This window comes from Hemiscyllium ocellatum, chromosome 16 (assembly GCF_020745735.1).
Source record: "Hemiscyllium ocellatum isolate sHemOce1 chromosome 16, sHemOce1.pat.X.cur, whole genome shotgun sequence".
NCBI lineage: Eukaryota > Metazoa > Chordata > Chondrichthyes > Orectolobiformes > Hemiscylliidae > Hemiscyllium > Hemiscyllium ocellatum.
The window spans coordinates 10,002,954-10,016,847 of NC_083416.1; the positions used below are offsets into that span (position 1 = coordinate 10,002,954).

A 13,894-nucleotide genomic window follows, 5' to 3' on the forward strand; every position below is an offset into this window, starting at 1 on the left:
CACGAATCAATAGATTATAGGGCAGCACGGTGTTTCAGTGGTTAGCACAGTGCCAGGAACCTAGTTCAATTCCAGCGATGGCTGACTGTCTGTCTGGAGTTTGTATGTCTGCATGGGTTTATTCCATGTGCTCCGGTTTCCTCCCACAGTCCAAGGATGCACAGGTTAGTGCAGTTATTGTAATGAGGTCAGCCGGTTGGATCTCACAGAATAAGAGTTCCCTGATTGGGGCTATTAACCTGTTCCAGTCAGGGAGCTCCGGCTGACAGCTTTGAACAGAGGTGTCAGAGATTCTGCTTGGTTTGAGGAGGCTGGATCGATATAAATAAAGGAGGACTTTGTGATGGGATACTGGCCTCTGTGGAGTTGTTTCAGTTAGGTTGATTTGCCCTTGCCCCATAGTGCCCAGGGATGTGCAGGCAATGTGGATTAGCCAAGATAAATATGTGGTCTTAGGGATAGGGTGTGGGTGTGGGTCCAGGTGCAATGTTCTTCAGAGGGCTGGTGTGGACTCAATGGACTCAATGTAGACCTCTATCTGCACTTTGATTCTTGTACCTTCTTGAATCATTAAGTGAAGACTCAATGGCAAACACATTAGTTGCTCTGAGTTTGTTCAACCTGCATTTCACAGGAATCATTCCCTTGCAAATGGCATCCTCACTGTTTTCAGGTCAGATATCCCACCTCCAGGAACAGCCAACCAACCACAGTGCCATCAACAATAGTGGCCACTGCTGAATTTGCAATCAATCCAGAGCAGAGATCAATATTGGGACTCTGGAGAAAACAGAGACACCAAGGTTCGTCAGGGAGGCTGCAATGAGGAATTTGGGTGTAGGGGGTGGTGGTGGTGGGGGTCTGTTAAACGGCATGGTGGGGCTCTTCATAGAGTCAAAGAGTCATAGAGATGTCCAGCATAGAAACAGGCCCTTCAGTACAACTCGTCTATGCCGACCAGATATCCTAATCTAATCTAGTCCTATCAGCACCTGGCACGTATCCCTCTAAACCCATCCTATTCATATACCCATCCAGATGCTTTTTAAATGTTGCAATTGTACCAGCCTCCACCACTTCCTCTGGCAGCTCATTCCATACACGTACCATCCTCTGCATGAAAAAAGTTGCCCCTTAGGTCTCTTTCATATCTTTCCCCTCTCACCCTAAACCTATGCCCTCTAGTTCTGGACTCCCCCACTCCAGGGAAGAGACTTTGTCTATTTATCTTATTGATGCCCCTCATGATTTTATAAAGTAAGCACCTTGTTATTGACAGATTTCCCTGTTGAGTTACCCACAGATGAGGGATATCCCCTGGATAAATGTAAAGTGATTCATTTTGGAAGGTCAAATTTGTTTGGCGAATGCAGGGTTAAAGACAAGATTCTTGGCCGTGTGATTGAACAGCAGGATCTTGGGTTCCATGTACATGGATCCATCGAAGTTGCCACCCAAGTTGGTAGGGTTGTTAAGAAGGTGTACTGTGTTTTGGCTTTCATTAGCAGAGGGATTGAGTTTATGAGCTAGGAGGTTTTACTGCAGCTCTATAAAGCCCTGGTTAGACCACAATGGGAATATTGTGTCCAGTTCTGGTTATCTCATTATAGGAAGGATGTTACTGCTTTAGAGAAGGTGCAGAGGAGATTTACCAGGATGCTGCCTGGACTGGAGGGCTTGTCTTATGAAGAGAGGTGAAGTGAACTCAGGCTTTTCACACAGGAGAGAAGGAGGAACAGAGGTGACTTGATAGAGGTGTACAAGGTAAATAGAGTAAATAGCCAGAGATTTTTCCCCAGGGCAGAAATGGCTGTCATGAGGGGTCAAAATTTTAAGGTGCTTGGAGGAAGATATAGAGGAAATGTCAGAGGTCGGTTCTTTACACACAGAGTAATGGGTACATGGAATGCACTGCCAATGGTGGTAGTAGAGTCAGAGACATTAGGGACGTTTAGTGATTGCTGGACAAGCACATGGAAGCAATAAATTGAGGGGTGTATTGGTTAGGTTGATCCTACATTAAGATAAATGCTCAGCAGAACATTGTGAGCTAAAGGGCCCGTACTGTGCTGTACTGTTCTATGTTCTATCCGCCTTCCACCAGGACGCAGGCATTCCTAGCAGGTTCCCATCGTTGGTACAACAGGAGGAGTAGAGGGACGAGGACTTTAAGTAGCTACTGAAGTATCTCAAATATCGTCCAGAGGGAAAAGCTATCGGCAACAACTCCTACCTCTAAATTAGTCAGGTTAAGTCAGAAAAGTGATGGGTCTCCACCCAGCATCTTCCAGGCTGATTGTATGTGATGTTTACCTCCCACTTCTACAGAAGCATTAAATTCACACACAAAATCCCAGTCACCCTTCTTCTGCTTTCTCTCTCCAAAGATACGGTCAGACCTGCTAGGTTTCTCCAGCAATTCCTGTTTTTTTTCAAGTTCAGATCATAGATTCCCTACAGTGTGGAAACAGGCCATTTGGCCCAAAAACTCCACACCGACCCTCTGAAAAGTAACCCATGCAGACCCATTCCCCTACCCTATGTTTCCCCTGACTAGTACACCTAACTTATGCATCCCTGAACACTATGGCCAATTCACCTACCCTACACATCTTTGAACTGTGGGAGGAAACCAGAGCATCCAGGGAAACTCACGCAGAAGTGGGGTGAATGTGCAAACTCCAACAGACAGTCGCCCAAGACTGGAATTGAACCCGGGTCCCTGGGGAGGTGAGGCAGCAGTGTTAACCACTGAGCCACCGTGCTCTTCAGCATCTGCAGTTCATTCTTTTATATTAAATTCAACATGGGTTCCTCATATTTCCTCAGATTTCAGTTCTGCTGACGGTGAGGGACATTATACCCCAGGAATTTCCCAGGAACAGGGCCATCAGGGGTTGGGTGGGGGGGAATGGCACCAGAGCAGAATAAAATGATGTGCTTACGACGTGCATTGCGTTTGTGAGATGTTCTGAGATGGGGATGGCACAGACCAATCGCTACAATTGACCTTACCTTAACAACCTCTTCTCCATCAACTATCTTCAGCTTCTCCAAGTTTTCTTGCAAGAGCTCGGGCTTGGTTCTCCATTTCAGAAGGCCCAGCAAACCAACTGTTGAAAAGAGAGTCTCAGTGATTATCTGCGCTCCTTAATGGAAGCACTAAGGAAAGCACTGTGGATTAGGGCTTCCCCAAGTGGGATGTCAGGACATCCAAGTCACACTGCAAGCTAAAACATTTCAGATTGAGAGATCCAAGGCAGGTAGGCCTGACATGGGCTGGTATTGGACCTCCAACTTTTCAACAGGAATGTCTCCACTCCAATAGGACCTCACTCTTCAGTTCTAGATGAGGAGTCGCAAAAGATTTTCCCTCAACACTGGACCACAGTGACAAAACATTTGGGGAGCACTGATTAGATGCTGATAAATCTGACATGATAAAGAAATTGCTGGAAAACACTTGGCAAAGTCAGGCAGCCTCAAGGGGATGAGAAACAGTACATATTAAGGAGAGGTGGTGCCCTAGTGGTATTATCACTAGACTGATAATCCAGACATCCTGATAATATGCTGGGGACCCAGGGTTGAATCCTGCCATGGCAGATGGTAGTATTTGAATTCAATAATAATCTGGGGTATAAACTTTGGTTGATTGTCAACAAAAACCCATCTGGTTCACTAATGTCCTTTAGAGAAGGAAATTCTTACCTGGTCTGGCCTACATGTGACTCCAGTGACACAGCAATGCCCTCTGGGAAATTAGGGCACTACCCAATTAGTGATGCCCGCATTCATGGATGACTTTAAAGAAAATCAGCTTAATTCTCAAAGGCTAAAACATTTTCTGCAATAACATAAGCTTTGTTGAACTCAATATATTCTTATGTAACAGCCAAGTGTGGGGGCGAAAGGTTTCTTGAATCATACAACAAGACTCTGCAAAAGAATTCAGTCAATTCATGTTGCACTTAATCACATTGCATCATTCATTTCACACCAGTAATTACTTTTAAGCGCAGTCAGTTACAATAAAAAACAGGGAGATTTAATCCAAAACTCACACAGGACTGTATGGGCAACAACTGGAAGACTGCTTGGGCAGTTTTGGGCCCTTCATCTGGGGAGAAATATACTGGCATTGTCAGCAATCCAGAGAGAGTCCACTTGCTGATGTTGGCTGTGAAGGGACTGTCTTACGAGCTGAGTAAGTTCGATCTGTACTTGTTGGAGTTTAGAAGATTGTGGGATTGAAACATGCAGGATTCTTGAAGGGATTTGTCAGGGTAGATGTGGAGAGTTGGTTTACTCTTTTGGGAGAGGCTAGGACCAGAGGCATCATCTCAGAATAAGTGGTCACTTGTTTGAGACAGGGGATGGGGGGAGGGGGAATGAGGAGACATTTCTTCTATCAGAGGGCAGTGAGTCCGTGGAAGTGTTTATGAAGAAGGGCTGTCAAGGCTGGATATATTTAAGGTTGAGTTAGACAGGTTTTTAATCCGTAAGGGAATCAAAGACAAGTCAGAAAGTAGATTTGGGCATGATCAGATCATCCATGTCTCATTGAATTGCAAGCAGACTTGATGGGCTGAATGGTCTACTTTAGTCCCCACATCTTCTGGTCCTAATTGAGGCAATTGGTCCACATTATTGCAGACAACCTATATTTATTTACTGTGGCTGATTTGTAAGAGAACAAAATACAAGGATCAGACTTTAGGAACCTCTGCTCTTTTTCAGATATTGCCATGATATCATTTGCAGTTACCTGAACAGGTAGTTGAAGGTTCAGTATAAATTCTCAGCTGAGGGATCTCCTCCTACAGCATCACACTCTGTCATGCTCATGACGGCATGAAGGTGATCTGCTCAATTCCTGGGATGGAGTTTGAACACAAGACATTTGACCCAGAAGTAAGATTGATGTGATGATGCTGTTAGGAGGTCGTCTTGTCCAAAGAGAGGTCGTAAGGCAGAGGGTCTGAGCTGGCTATTGAAGATCACTTGAGTAGATATGCTTGGGCTTTTTAATGTGTGTGGTTATTAGGATTCCTGGGTTTTGGCTTTTCAGTAACATCAGAAGCTATCAGGACCTCAACAGAATTGGAAGCTTCAGTGAATGCCCCTGGCTGCTACTTTCTCTGAATTTTCTCTTTATGTTTTTTCCTCCTGGATTGGGGAACTGCATGTGAGGATCTGTATCTGAATTTGCTTTTTTGCCGAGAGGTGTGTTTATGGGATATTACTATATTAGAACAGTTAATTAGTAATAGTTCCTTCTGTTGTTATTCTGTTAAGTTGTCTAATTGAGTTAAATTATTCTAAATTCCAACTTCATTGGTTGTATTTTTAAATAGTGTAAATAAATGATGTTTTGCTGAACGTCAAGTAATCGCATTGCATCAGGAACTGACATTTTACATCTGCCTTTAAAAATAAGAATAAGTTAGGGTCTAGGCTACCCCCATGACATACTTGAGGGGGTCTGGCCTGATCCATAACTATGACGCTAACTAGAGTTACACCAAACAACCTCCATTTCTTGCTACAATATATCATTTTTGTGATGCTCATGCATTACAATTAGAGTTGGCAGAAACGGTAATGTAATTACAAATAGCATTGCACAGATGTTAGAAGGCCTTATGCCTATGACATGTATAACAATGCACAGAATAATGAGTGAAGGGTCTCCCCCATTATTGTGTTCAATTCCAAAGTTCAGAATGAAACTCAGAAACAGCCTTCAAAGCCACTGGGCAGAAGAAAAAAGATGGACAGCATCCCACTCTTCACAGCAAAACATGTTTGTGCTTCTAAGAAACTTTAAATAAACAGATTGACGTGTTTCATACACGTTGCCAGTACAATGCTGGCGAAATGCCATTCACATTTATTGAAATACATCTGCTTATGCCACCAGCCAGTCATCATTCTCTGCCGTGCTGCCCCTCAGTCTGTGAAGTGATAGTCAATCATCTTCCTCTTTTACAATCCAAAATAATTGGAAACAACAAAAGCACTGACTAGCAGCTCTCCATCATGGACTTGGTCCCAGATGAGTCTGGACATCCCGTTCAGCTGCTTTGAGTGGGGTGGTTGGGTTAGTGGCAAACAAGGTGCCAACCGACTGCAGTTGGTACAGGAAAAGTAATCCCCTGTAGATTCCACCCGGTGAATTTACAACAATAACCAGATACCCAGTAGGACTTAATTAACCGTAGTACTCTTTGTCACAACTTAAGATAATGAAAAGCATTATAACATCCTATCTTTCTTGGATTGTTTACGGATGTCTGGGCAATGTACGAACTATAGTAAACTGGCCGTAGTGCATACCATTCTGTGTGAGTTTTGTGGAGCACACCAGGGTTGAGATGGCAAAAGTATCTCTGGAACTGCTGGACAAGCCTCCGCCTAAAGTTGTGTTGCTACGGCTGAGTGTGTAGCCTTTGAGCTCGGAGGCCGGGCGGGCGGAAGGCAGCTTGGTGTATATATTGGCTTCTTCCATTTTTTTGCTATCACCCTGTAAGCAGGCAACAAGAGAGAGAAAGCGGTTAAGCAGTTTTATTTAATACAGGTGGTCTCCAAATACCCGGAGGATGAGGCTGTCAATAATATCACAAAACCAATTCCTCTTCAGTCCTCAGTATTGCTACTTCTCAACATGACTAAGTCATCCTTAAATCCTCAATCATTGTCAAAATGCAAGGACAGGATTATAACTTTGCAGGATCTGGAATAATCATGGAATCCCAACAGTGTGGAAACAGGCCATTTGGCCCAACGAGTCCACACCGACCCTCCAAAGAGTAATCCACCCAGACCCATTCCCCTACCTTTTACCCGAGACTAATGCACCTCTGAACAGCCCTGAACATGTGTGCAATTTAGCTTGGCCAATTCACCTAACCTGCATATCTTTGGATTGTGGGAGGAAAATGGAGCACTTGGAGGAAACCCACATAGACATGGGTAGAATGTGCAAACTCCACACACAGAGTCGCCCAAGGTGGAAATCAAACCTGAGTCCCTAGTGCCATGCGGCAGCAATGCTAACCATTGATTCACCGTGCCTCCCATAGAATAAGGATGATGTGATAAGAGCAAACTCCCTTTGTACCAGTCCAAATAATCAGAATTGTTTGATTGGTTGTGAAATATCAATGCAGTGACAATAGACATCTGAAACTGTCCCCATGACTTGTCCAGACTTGTCCTACCTGCCTATCTTCTTTTCCACCTATCCACTCCACCCTCTCCTCCCTGACCTATCACCTTCATCCCATCCCCCACTCACCCATTGTACTCTATGCTACTTTCTCCCCATCCTCCTCTAGCTTATCTCTCCACGCTTCAGGCTCTCTGCCTTTATTCCTGATGAAGGGCTTTTGCCCGAAACGTCAATTTCGCTGCTTCTTGGATGTTGCCTGAACTGCTGTGCTCTTCCAGCACCACTAATCCAGAATCTGAAACAAGCAATATCAAAAATCGCTAAGGAAAACTCTAGCAACACCTGGGAAGTGAAAGCAGAGTTAATGTTTGAGTCCAGTGACCCTTCCTTAGAATCCAGACCCTTGTTCCCCAGTTGTTTTACCCAGCTGTTAGAATAGAGTGACCAACAGCAGAGAAAACATAGTGGGAGGAGGGGATAGGGATTAATTATTGATTGACGAGGGTGGCAAAGTTTACAGGGGTAGGCAGGAAAGTAGAGTGAGCCCACAATCAGGTCAACCATATTATTACTAACCAGGAGAGCTGGCACACTGTACATTACATTAAGATTTCTGGAGCGGCAGTAGGCTATTGGGCCAATCGAGTCTTCTCTACCCCTCAATGAGGTAATGGTCATCTGATCATTTGGCCCACCCCTGCATCAAATTGCTAAATTGACTCGAAGTTTTGAATACAGGACTGACACTAAGGTCGTTTCTTTAATAAGAAGTCTGACTGAGAGATCCTCAGGGTTCGAACCTAAAAGTGAAGTGTGTCACTTAACATGTATTTATATGTTGTGATAGGCTTTAGATGAACATGCGTTAGCATTCTTTCATTATTTCTGGTTCAGTATCTTTGAATCCCCTACTTAATACTAGCAAGGTACTACCACCACTGTGAGACAGGCACCCCTTCTGAAGAAACTAGATTGCATAATAAATGTGGCCGTTCCAGTGTTACCCACTCATCAGAATTTATTCAAAAAAGAAGTCTCAAATTTATTCTCCAATGCTTATAGGCGCCTAATTTGAAACTAAAACTGTGATTCCATAAAGATTGTTCTTCTGGGGTGCAGAATATTTTCAATTGTTGCTTAGGTATATTAGTGTCATAGAGACATGGAAATGTACAACATGTAAACAGACCCTTTACTCCAACTGTCCATGCTGACCAGGTATCCTAAATTAATCTGTCCCATTTACGAGCATTTGGCCCCTCTCCCTCCAAACCCTTCCTATTCATACAGCCATTCAGATGCCTTTTACATGTAATTGTACCAGCCACCACCACTTCCTCTAGCAGCTCATTCTATCCATGCATCAACCTCTGTGTGAAAAAGTTGTCCCTCAGTTCCCTTTTAAATCTTTCCCCTTTCATTATAAACCTATGCCCTCCAGTTTTGGACTCCCCTAACCTGGGGAAAAGACCTTATTTATTTACTCTATCCAGGACCTTATAATCCATTATATGGTCACCCCTCAGCCTCTGACGCTCCAGGGAAAACAGCCCCAGTCTATTCCTCCTCTCCCTGTAGCTCAAACCATCCAACCCTGGCAACATCCTTGTAAATCTTGGGAGATTTAGAAGTTGCCAATTTGTGTCACACCATAACCTGGGATTGCTGATGCTAAGTACTATGAATGAATGGATTTGCGTGACCAAGTATCAATGATCTCAGTTTGTTGAAGAGAAATATGATATGAAGCGATGAATTGAATAATGATATCATTCAGCACTTCGGGTGGTATTCCCAATTCTATGCAACAAACAGACAATAAACGACTGTCAGGATCCAGTGTGTGATCGATAATTGTGAATACAAGGTCACGTACCTTGTACACGAGCAGTTCGTGAGCACCATCTTGCAGTGTCGTGCCATCCTCTTTCATCAGCCTCACAAATGCCATTGCAAAATTCTTTTCACTCTTGTCTTTCGCTGCAAATTACAAAAGGCAATAAAGCTAGTTAGATCAAGGGTTGTTTGGAAGAGAGGGAACAACACCATCAGATCACAAGACACTGGAGCAGAAGGAGGCCATTCGTCCCATCAAGTCAGTCCCACCATTCAATTAGATCATGGCTGATCCGATAATCTTCAACTTCACTTTTCTGCATAACCTGGATTTCCTGACGGATTATCTGTCCATCTCAACCTTGAATGTACTTAATAACTCATCCACAACAGGCTGCTTCAGTAAAGATTTTCATAGGTTTGCTAACCTCAGAGAAGAAAGTCCTGTTCATCTTTGTCTGAAATGGGCAACTCTTTCTGAGTTTATGTTCTTTGGTCCTTGACTTTCCCTCATGACAAAACAACCTCACAGCGTTGACCCTGTCAAGCTCCCCAAGAATCTTACTTGTCTCAACAATATCTTCTTCTAAATGCTAATGAGTACAGGCCCAATCTACTCAACCTCCCTTCATATAAAAAACCCTTCCTACTTCGAAGCGATCTAATGCATGTTAGAATTCCTACAGTGTGGAATCAGACCCTTTGGCCCAACAAGACCACACCAATCCTTTGAAGAGTAACCCACCCAGACCCATTGCCCCTACCCTATATTTACTCCTGACTAACGCACCTAACCAACACACCCATGAGCACTATGAGACAATTTAGCACCGACCCTGCATATCTTCAGATAGTGGGAGGAAACCCACACAGACACAGGGAGAATATGCAAACTCCACACAGACAGTCACTCGAGGCTGGAGCTGGTGAGGCAGCAGTGCTAACCACTGAGCCATCGTGCCACTCCCTGTTCTGTGGACAGTCTTCAATGCCAGCATATATTTCCCAAGATAAGGGAAATAAACTGCCCACAGTATTCCAGATGTGGTCTTATTAAGTGTCTCGTATAGATTAGATTCCCTACAGTGCAGAAATAGGCCCTTCAGCCCAACCAGTCCACACCGACCCTCCGAAGAGTAACCCACCCAGACCCATTTCCCTCTTACTAATGCACCTAATACTATGGGCAATTTAGCATAGCCAATCCACCTGACCCACACAGCTTTGGACCGTGGGAGGGAATCTGATCACCCAGAGGAAACCCACGCAGACGCGGGGAGAACATGCAAACTCCACACAGGCAGTCACCCAAGGCTGGAACCGAACCTGGGACCCCGGTGCTGTGAGGCAGCAGTGCTAACCACTGAGCCACCATGCCGCCCTGTATAGTTTAAGCAAGACTTCCATATTTTTATACTCTCTGCCCTTTGAAATAAAGAGCAGTACTATGTTTGCTTTTCCTCTTTCCCACTGAACTTGGATGCTGCATTTTGTGATTGATGCATAAAGACTCCCAAATCCCTCTGTCCTGCAGCTTTCTTCACACTCCCTCCATTTAAACAATAGTCAATTCTTCTAATCTTCTATTCCTTCTGAGAATTCTTCTCTTTCATTGGGTTATGTCATTGCTGATGGTTATGCATTATTTTCTTAAACACCTACAATTTCCACTAAACTCCTTTCCGAGTTCCCTCCAGCCATGTCTGCCCTCATCCCTATGCAACCACCCTTTCTTTAAGCTGAACGCACTTAGTTGTAAATCATGTTTTTTATTCACAAACTGCATGCTAAATTCTATCATGTAATCTTCACTGTTCCCTAGAGAATCTTTTCAGTTGGGGATAATTTATCAAACGTGCCTCATTGCATATTATCAGATCAAAAATAGCAAGATCTCCAATTGGATCCACAATATATTGTTCTAAACACTGTCCTGATTGCACTCTCTGAACTCCTCCTCATCGTTTCCTCTGACAATTAGATTTTCCTATTTTACATGAAGGTTAAAATCATCCATGATTCATGTACTATCGTTTTTTTAGGTGCCCTCATTATTTCCTGATTTATTTTCTGTCCCAACATATAGCTGCTGTTAGGGGGCCTATAGACCACTCTTATCTCTTTTCTCCCCTCTTCCATCCATATGGATTCTACATCTTCTAATCCAAGACAATTGCTTTTATCATAATTATTTCACCTCACACTGACAACATGATGGCACAACCTTTCCAATCTCATCTGTTGTTTTGAAAATCCACAGACTCCTGGGTACTTAACTCCCAGTTTTGATCTCCTTGTAGCCGTGTCTCCATTATGGCTATAAGATCATACCCATTAACTCCTAGTTGAGCCAATAATTTATTTATTTTGATCTAAATTCTACATGCATTTAGAATCATACTGTTGTATAGCACAGAAACATACACTTCAGTCCAACTCATTCAGGTTGACCAGATAGCCTAAATTAACCTAGTCTTATTTGTCTGTAGTTAGCCCCTATCCCTCTAGATGTTTTCTATTCATGTACTTATCCAGATGCCTTTTAAATGTTGCAATTGTACCAGCCTCCACCAGTTCCTCTGGCAGCTCATTCCATACACGCACCACCCTCAGTGTGAAAGTTACCCTTATGTTCTTTTTAAACATTTTCCCTCATACCCAAAACCTATGCCTTCTGTTCTGGGCTCCTCCACCTCAGGGAAAAGATCTTAGCTAATCACCCTATCCATACCCCTCATACTATTAGAAACCTCTATAAGGTCACCCTTCAGCCTCCGATACTCCAGGGAAAATAGCCCCAACCTATTTAACCTTTCTCTACAGCTCAAACCCTCCAACTCTGGCACATCCATGTAAATCTTCTGTGAATCCTTGCAAATTTCATAACATCTTTCCTAAATCAGGGAGACCAGAACTCTATGCAGTATTCCAAAAGTAGCCTAAACAATGTCCTGTACAACTGAAACATAATATCCCAATTCCTATTCTCAATGCCCTGACCAATAAAGGCAAGTGTACTAAATGGCATCTTCAGCATTGTCTATCAGTCCTCTTTCAAGGAACTGGGAACCTGCACTCTGAGGTTTCTTTGACAATGAGCCATTAGTTTTGCTGTTTTGCCATTTTTTTCCTCGTTAACTCTATTTGCTTATACATTCTGCCCCTTCCTGCCCTACTCTGGGTATCATTATCTAATTAATTGCCTGCAATTGCTTTGTAAGCGAAAGTATCTGCCCTCGCAAACTCAACACATCCCACTCCTATTTAGCTCTGGTTAAAGGACAGAGAAGGGAAAGTTGAGATGAGGATAGAATTGTAAAAGGATATTGCAGTGAAGAATGAGGAAATGACTATTTTTATTCTATTCAGTTGTGCCTCTTTGAAGGATTCTGGGTGGAAGATGCAATATAAGTGCAAGTTACTTACACTCTTGTGACGATCTGTGCCTAAACATAAATCTCAAATGTATTCTTTGCATTTCTTCCATTGGAATGGCCACCTGGTAACACATAAGCATTTGAATCAGTCAGTAAATCTACATTGTAATCGATCTGTGCCACTTCTAATGTCCTGTTTTCAAATCACACACACACACACACACACACACAAAATCACAAGGACATCACTTCTTAATTAAAGATTATGAATTGAACCAGGTAATGAAATGGTCTTGTTTCAAACTCATTCACTGGCCAGGAATTGCTTGCATCTGTTCAAAGTACAGCAGATACCCAGTCACCTGTTACAGCAGAAATTCTACCGTACATCTAGTGAAATTAAAGTAGAGCAGGAGGCAGCTGCGAGGATGACCTTCGGAGTCTAAGTTTTGGCTGAAATGACACCGGTCGCTGCATTTCAGAAGGTAGTGCACCGTGTGTGACTTTAAATAATATGTTTGTGATTATTTGAGGCTAGTGAAACTGTGGTAGATACTGTTCCACATAAGAGAATACAAGATAATCTTTGAATCTAAGAAAGATAGGTCAGGTTAGAGTGTGGTGTTGTCTCATGACTGGAATGCAGCATGCCTTTAGTAAATTTGCTTAGAGTATCATCACTGAACCACAACATGTAATCTGATAGGATAAACTCTGTCCACTTTGTTGAATCCTCTGACAGCATGACACAATGAGAAAAGCAGGCTCTACTTTACATCTGAAATTCTTAGCTTTAGTCCAGATGCACAAGTGCCTGTGATTGTAAATATGTATATATCTGAAGCTGTGATAACAGCCTATTGACCCTTACTTATGTTACCTATGCCTTTTTATAGAATCATAGAGATGTACAGCACAGAAACAGACCCTGTGATCCAACATGTCCATGCCAACCAGATATCCTAACCTATTCTAGTCCCATTTGCCAGCCCTTGGACTATATTCCTCTAAACTCTTCCGATTCATATACCCATCCAGATGCCAGTTAAATGCTGTAATTGTACCAGCCTTCACCACTTCCTCTGGCAGCTCATTCTATACGTGCACCATCCTCTGTGTGAAAAAGTTGTCCCTTAGGTCTCTTTGCTATCTTTCCCCACTCCCCAAACCTATGCCTTCTGTTTCGAGATTCCACCACCCCAGGGAAAAGACCTTATCTATTCACCCTCTCCATGCCCCTCAGGAATTTATAAACCTCTATAAGGTCACCCCTCCAGAGAAAACAGCCCCAGCCTATTCAGCCTCTCCTTATCGCTCAAATCCTTCAACCCTGGCAACATCCTTGTAAATCCTTTCTGAACCCTTTCAAGTCTCTTATGCTATGGGAGCTAACACAAGTGTCACCTCATCAAGAATGAATGCCCAGTTGAAGGTAGCAAACCCAGCTGTAATTCAATCTATGATAGATCATCAGGAACAGAACAGATCTACATTTCCAAAGAAATGA

General features: G+C 43.2%; 1 protein-coding gene across 1 annotated transcript in view; it reads right to left on the bottom strand.

Moving 5' to 3' along the window:
• Positions 1 to 13,894, bottom strand: part of LOC132823334 (dedicator of cytokinesis protein 2-like) — a 717,727-nt gene that overhangs the window by 520,842 nt on the left and 182,991 nt on the right. Inside the window, exons 16-19 of the mRNA XM_060837030.1 lie at positions 12,437 to 12,509; positions 9,051 to 9,154; positions 6,340 to 6,526; positions 3,016 to 3,113 (exon numbers count right to left, since the gene is read on the bottom strand). Coding sequence (XP_060693013.1) covers positions 3,016 to 3,113; positions 6,340 to 6,526; positions 9,051 to 9,154; positions 12,437 to 12,509 — 462 coding nt within the window. The remainder of the gene's footprint in view (positions 1 to 3,015; positions 3,114 to 6,339; positions 6,527 to 9,050; positions 9,155 to 12,436; positions 12,510 to 13,894) is intronic.